Here is a 7,264-nt window from a genome sequence, read left to right on the forward strand (position 1 = left end):
AATTTAGCCTACGTATTCGTGCTAGCGAACGTGGACCATTATCCAATGGGTCATCGGCATGCAATCATGCAAAACAGTTGCAATTGCGTGTTGCCGATGGGTGGACGGGGACCGGTCTCGAACTTTTGAGCCTCCAACATTCAAATTAGAGTGGCACCGATTGTGCTAATCGCGGACAATGATCTGAGGAAAATTCAGAGAATCGGCAATGAAGGTTTCGCATCCGAAAGGTCGAAGGGATTTAAGTACATGACGGCAAACATTCCTGATGAGTTTCCAAGAAAATTTAAACAGTGCCAATGTGTTCTTGCCATCTAACTTTTTAATTGGATATGCTTCGGATGCAGCTTTTGGGAAGTTTAATTAACCTCTTTTTTATTATTACATAGTGCGGGTGCCATATTTATCCAGTGGTCTGGAAATACTCTTAACAGCCAGCCAACAATAAATTTCGGAAACAGTATATACATAAGGTGTTTGTAAAATATGTGATTAAAATTTAAAAGTAGAAGAATTAAAAAAATCATTTATTATATCCTATGTTAATGTGATAAACATGAACATTCATATTTCAATAAGCCCTAATTTTGTTAATGTATAAATTTCTTCCTTTTTGGCCCAGACATTGCTCTTCGCAAATTTCATTAAATGAATTTTCAAGTCTTTGATGTAATTCTTCTATATTGTTGACAGGCAGATCATCTCTTTCATTTGGTCCAACACTGTAAAATATAATAGATTAAGGTCTGGTGAAGACGGAGACCAATTTATGGAATTACCGTCATGAATACACCAAAGAACATGTTTTCTGTCCAATGGAATACCTTCGAGCTCTCTAAAAATTGAAGATACATTTCTCCAGTCAAATTACTAGGATTCCAGTGTGTGTGTGATTTTTATTGCATTAAGGTTTTCATGAATCCAAACATATTCATTGTGAATATTAAAAACGCCATTTCCAGTGAATGTTGTATCATCAGATTAAACTGTGATCGTGTTCATGACAGGCTTAGATCTGTTAACTAAAAAATTTTGGGCTTATCGATAATGGTAAGTATGCATTTTTCCTAATATTTAGATTTACGTAAACTAACTGAAAGATATTCTCTTCATTTGCAACTGTTCTAACTGTTCTTGGTCGTCTCACATAAATGTCGCTCAGAATTTGTAAAGAAAGATAACTCAACACGATTGGTCTAAAGGTTTTAGAAAGATAGAAGAGACATTTTTATAAAATTTAAATTTTAGAGCTTAATTGATTTTAGGCAAAAAATATATTTAGATTTTTTCAATATTGGACGTGTTGCTGCTGCTTTAAAATTTTGACTACCTATTTTAAAAACACCTTGTAAATTTATTAATTATACAATTGTTCAATTTGTACCAAACATATTTGTAATTAAAAATAAATAATTCAATAAACCTCTTAAATGTTGGTTATTTTATAATTTTAACAGCTTTACAACTTAATAAACAATTTTGTGGTAAGATGACACAGTTCAAATATAATCAAACCACGCTAATAAAAACGCATTTTTCCTAGAAACATTGTTGACAAACGATTGTTTAACTAAAATAAAAAATTATATATTTTGAATAATAATAAAAAAGTATTAATTTAGAGTACTGACATTAGGATTTCTAAAATAATTTTACACATTTATAATATACATAACTACAAAATATTTCCATTGAACAACCAAATAGTAATTTTCTAAAGGATGTAAAATATGAAAATGTACGTTTCTTCTCCTTCCTTCCTCTTCTCGTTATTTAAACTTATCGATCCTTCCCCGTATAAAAACTATGTGCAGTCTATTTCTCCGCGTTGTTGCCGCCCATTTCACCAACAACTTCCCTAACTTTCACAACTCCACACACCACCCTACTAATTTAAATTAACCGCACGCAGTAAATCACTGTTGAACTTCAATTATCACATTACTCCAATTATTCGAATAACTGCGTTGCATGTTGAGCGTTATCAGTTGTTCCACTTTTCTTGTTCGATGTGTATAATTAATTATGGTGTGTATCGATTTGGGAGTGCATTAAATAGCGCCACACAATTCTTGAGTTTATTACCGTTCCCGTTCTGGTGTACATTTTTTTGGGGTAACATATTATTGGTTGTGTGTTGAAGAATTGACAACGTTGCATACCCGTCCGGCTGTCAAATTACCACCACAAAGTTATTGCACAACATTTTGTACAACAATTCTGCACAGTATTATTTATGAACAATTTTGTCTACTCTCTAGCCAACAGTCACGGGACGACAACAAATTGAAGGGGCGAAGGGTTGAGGTTATGTTCGTTTATTGTGGTTGTCAATAACGGGGACTATTATTGTTCCTGCCAATTGGAAACAAGTGAATTGCCACAAATGCTTGGTAACTGAAACGGTGAGTGTACGTTTTCTGTTTGTGCATAATTGTTTATGCGTTTTTATTTATTTAGAAATATGTTTTTGTGGCTGGTTAAAATTGAGGTTAGAAATTGAACCTACAGTAGGCGTACTGTTTTGTTAAACAGTTTAATTCAAAAGATTTTATTAACAAAGTTAAAAAATTAATTGTTGAATATCTAATATGCCTTATGTGGTTAGGATTGCCAAGATTCTCAGTTAGAGATATTTTCTTTGTTCTAAATAAATGTTCAGGAAAATCAGGAATTCTTGTGGTTTATTATACAAATATTTTTTATTACATGTCTATCATTATCATTTTGAACTCCAGGCAGACACATTCTGTAATTACAAATTAAGTAGGCGTAAAATTTTAATAAGATAACTTAAACAACAGATTTAATTATTAAAACTAGACATCAGACCAGACAAAATATTATTTTTTCAATATTTAGATTTATTTGATTAGTTGATATTAGTGACTCATTATTTTATATTTTGTTTATTTAACTAAAAATACAGAAGTAGTACGTAGTGTATTTTGTTACAGTCAGCAACATTTCAATAAAAAAGTGATAATTCAATTGGTTTTTCATAATTTCTTTGAAATTTGTTTTAGTGGCTTCGTCAAGGTTTGGATTTACGTATCTAATTTTTAGTTATCTGTGGTAAATTTATGTATAATGTAATTTAGTCACGCAAAACTGATTAGATTATACATATTATTCATTATATTTTCTTTATTGTTTTCTATAAATTGTTCTTGAATCATCAGATAGCAAAATATTGTGCGTATGTCACATGTCTAATTGTAATTATACATATTATTGTATATAAATTCAACCCATCATTCACAATTTATTGTTGTAAGTGTTATTGTAGTATAATTTTTGTAATAGACAATTTGTAGTGTAATAAAATATCAGAATTTAATAATAAATTATTATTGTAGATTATTATAATGAATAAAATAATAATCACAAGTAATAAATTTGTCAATATCAAAATTTAGAAATTAATATCAAATATGTTGTAGGATATTTCATAAAAGAATTTAATTCAATTCAGTTCAATTGATTTTTTATTTATTAGTCTTATTTAGTTTAGGCCAAAAAATAGCACATTCAAATGTATTTACTTTTTATGTATGTATTTAGCAATACTCTTAATAGTTACAATTTATTCATAGTAGGATTTATATTATTTTATTAAATAAATCCGCTTCCAGTGAGGAGAAAGGAACATTGCTCTCCAGAGAAGAGGAAAATAATAATTAACAAGAAATATCGAGGTCTAAATATCGCTAATATGGCTAAAAACTTTTATATATATTGGTGAATATTGGTGTACAGGACTTATTAACAAGTATGAAAGAACACCTCAAATGAAAATATCATGACATGAAAATGTCCTAATATAAAAACAACTCATTTTATTGACAATCAAAACAACATCCTTTCTTGTCTTTTAGGGTAAATGAAAAATGAATTAACTGAGTATCTAACAGAAAAATCAGATGTCGATTGAAAGAACAAAACATCTAAGGATATATTTCAGTAAAGAAACCACCAGAATAAAGACTAAAAGATTGCACAAAAATATATTAATTATCCTCCAGAATTTTAACGAAGGGTACTTTAAATTTATGAATTCATGAACAAGATCAGATGGTAAAAAATACATTCATCGTCCTTCTAATAACGAACAAAGGGTACCCAACAAAATATTAACAATTTTGTTTAAACAGTAAGTACATATTTTTCAAAAGCTATTTCTGTGATAGTTTAAGATATAATTTAAGTAGTAATTAATTTGATTTACGTACAAATTACAATTGGAGAGAGAATGTATTTTGTTATTTTTTTAATAAAAATAATTTTGATTACATTTAATTAGAAGTGTGCATAACATTAGGATAGTGCTATTTTTATGGCCACTTATTATTCAAAATATATTTTCATATATATTATCACAAATTTAATTACTGTATTCATTCATATTTTATTTTGTTGTTTCAATAGATTAGGATAAATGTGAAAGTAGTAGTAATTTAAAGAACGATCTTTCAAAGATTTTAATTTATTAAATTGATAATGAAAACTGAAGAAGTACTTTTCCACACATTTTTGTTTTAATTCACTCCCTTTCTTTATAAGTTATAATCAATTTTTGAAGTAATCTGTATCGTCTGAGGTTAATAAATTATTGTTTATAATATTTACTGTTAGTAATTATATTTCTTGAAATCGATACAGTAATTTATATTATATTTTATATAATATTAACCGCTAAATCTTAACCCAAACCATTCTTTGCTTCAGATTGGGATCATTATGCGCCGGATACGAGGTGACCTAAGCAACGGATAGTTCCGATGTCACTACGCCTATATCGCATAAAACTAAGTAAGATTTACAGCAATTTCGAACAGTTCCGTACGTCCATCATGGAATCTAGCAGTAACCATCACTCAATCAGTGACGACTACACCGAGGTGTACCGCAGACTTGCTTGGACCCTCCAAATCGCCTACGGCGTCGGTCACGTACTTAACGACGTGTGTGCCTCCATGTGGTTCACTTACTTCTTAGTATTCTTTCAGTACGTGTTACAGTTCTCCAAATGGCAAACCGGGTGTTTGATGTTCATAGGACAAGTGGCCGACGCCTTGGCCACGCCGTTCGTAGGCTTTCATTCTGACCAGGCCGACAATTTCTGGCTGTGCCGTTACGGTCGAAGAAAAATATGGCATTTGCTCGGAACGATCTGCGTCCTCGGCGCATTCCCTTTTATATACTCACCTTGTCCAGGTTGCTCGAGCACGTCCTTGTGGTCGTCCATGTTTTATTACTCGGTCTTCATCATTATTTTCCAATTTGGCTGGGCCTCCGTCCAGATCTCCCATCTCTCCTTGATCCCCGAACTGACGCCAAACGAACACGACCGCACAAAACTGACGGCCGTTCGTTACTGTTTCACTGTGATATCAAATGTACTCGTGTACGTTGTTACTTGGATCGTTCTTCATTTACACGAAGGCGAAAACTCGAAGATCAGCCCGAAAGACGGGCCTAAGTTTCAGGAAATCATTTGGTCCGTACTGTGCGTGGGTATTTTGTGTTCAGCTATCTTTCACATATTCGTACGTGAAGGAGATAGTAACAGCAGCAACAACGTGCGGGGCGGACAGCTACGCACGAGTGTCGCCGAATTGCTCTCTAGGTTTGAAGTTTATCAGGTCGCTTTTGTTTACATGTCCTCTAGATTGTTCGTCAACTTGACGCAGATGTTTATTCCGCTTTACCTTCACGAAACTCTGGACATGACCGCCAGCTCCCTGGCGGTTGTGCCCCTGACTATATTTGTCGGTAGCTTTGCAACCTCGCTGGGTATTGAAAAAATCAACAGGCATTGTGGAAGAAAAATCACCTATGTGATTGGTACTATATTGGGATTGGCAGCTTGCATTTGGATTAACTTTGGTGAAAACGCTCTTTACAAAAAATGTTTTATCTACATAGTTGCCCTGCTGGTGGGAGCTGGAGGGTCTATAATTTTGGTCACCAGTTTGGGAGTAACGACGGATTTAATCGGTGACCGAACAGATAGTGGTGCCTTTGTTTTTGGTATTATGAGCTTCACCGACAAGCTTGCCAACGGAATCGCCGTATTCCTCATCGAGTATTTACACAACTCGCCAACTTATTATAGGGAAATTTTGACTTATGTTTGCGGAGGTTCCATTTTGGTTGGCGCCGTGGCTGTGATTAGTTTATGTCGGGGATGGAACCAAAGGCTGTCGGGGTATGAAAGAATACCAGACAGTAGTACAATAAATTAGGTCTAATTTAATTTATCTAGGGGCATTACTCATTCAATTGTCTCATGACATTTTTATTGTTGACAAATAATTTTCTTTGTGCAATTTCTATTGATTTTTGTTATCGAAATGATAGTTTATTTTTGTTTTTGTTGTTTCCCTGATTTATTGTGATGCAAATATTTTTAATCAAACTTGCATTCATTCCTAGCAATTACTTATATTTTATACAAAGTAATATATTTATTTTTGTAATATACATATAATATACAATTTTGAAAGTAATTTGTTTTTATTTATCCCGATGACAAATTTAATAACAGTAATTTTGCCACTGTGGTGTTGGAGGCTGTTTTTTGTTAATTTTGACCCCCTAGTCCCGAAAATGATGGTAACACCTGGCACCTAAAATTTGTGATTAATTTTTTATTTAGCAAAAATAATTAAATTAAAGTTATAAGTTTTACCAGGACTTTTGGGTGGATTTATTGTATTAATGTTTTATATACTTTGGGAACAGTAGAGCAATACAAAGCTATTATAAAGTAAATGAGTGACCTCAGAGTCATTAATTTGTTCCAGACTAAACTAAATTGAACAATATGTACCTCTCGTTGATCTCAAAAAAGTTTTGTTACCTTCATTATATATCATGGTTGGATTCATGAAAAGAATTGTTGCTTAGATTTGAGGAAACAAAAATGAAGAAAACTATGAAATCTCAAAATTCACTTCTTACTATTGGTTTCTTATAAGAAAAAATGATTTAATTCAAAAGATTAAGTCTTTTGTTATAAGTAAAACCTGTTATTCCTGAATTTTATTTTTTGATTTGAATATTAGTCATAAATTATATAAAAAATTAGAAGAAAATTTAAATAAGTGATGTATTCAGTAATTCTATAAATCTATACGTCAAACTGAAATTCGTAATTAGGATACTTTAAATCCCCAGTAGGCCTCTTACATCATTCACAATTTTTCTCTTCGTATTTGTTGAATACTATAATTCAACAAAAATCAGGAAAAGTTTATAT

At 31.9% G+C, this 7,264-nt stretch overlaps 1 protein-coding gene and 1 long non-coding RNA gene across 3 annotated transcripts; one reads left to right on the forward strand and one right to left on the reverse strand.

The window, feature by feature from the left end:
• Nucleotides 1-506: 506 nt before the first annotated feature.
• Nucleotides 507-1,897, reverse strand: LOC126264568 (uncharacterized). Its single transcript, XR_007547254.1, has 2 exons — nt 780-1,897; nt 507-722 (listed from the first exon to the last, which is right to left on the reverse strand). It is a non-coding gene; the product is annotated as an uncharacterized LOC126264568 (long non-coding RNA).
• Nucleotides 1,898-2,169: 272 nt separating this feature from the next.
• LOC109600892 (major facilitator superfamily domain-containing protein 12-like) lies at nt 2,170-6,512 on the forward strand. Of its 2 annotated transcripts, XM_020017073.2 has the most exons (3): nt 2,170-2,405; nt 3,879-4,153; nt 4,729-6,512. In XM_020017073.2, exon 3 carries the CDS (start codon nt 4,782-4,784, stop codon nt 6,246-6,248), a length of 1,467 nt encoding a protein of 488 aa, XP_019872632.1. In that variant the 5' UTR covers nt 2,170-2,405; nt 3,879-4,153; nt 4,729-4,781; the 3' UTR covers nt 6,249-6,512. The 2 variants fall into 2 exon arrangements, with proteins under 2 accessions (XP_019872632.1, XP_019872631.1); XM_020017072.2 differs by lacking the exon at nt 3,879-4,153.
• The last annotated feature ends 752 nt before the right edge of the window (nt 6,513-7,264 follow it).

The sequence above is a fragment of the Aethina tumida genome, chromosome 2, assembly GCF_024364675.1.
Source record: "Aethina tumida isolate Nest 87 chromosome 2, icAetTumi1.1, whole genome shotgun sequence".
Classification (NCBI taxonomy): Eukaryota; Metazoa; Arthropoda; class Insecta; order Coleoptera; family Nitidulidae; genus Aethina; species Aethina tumida.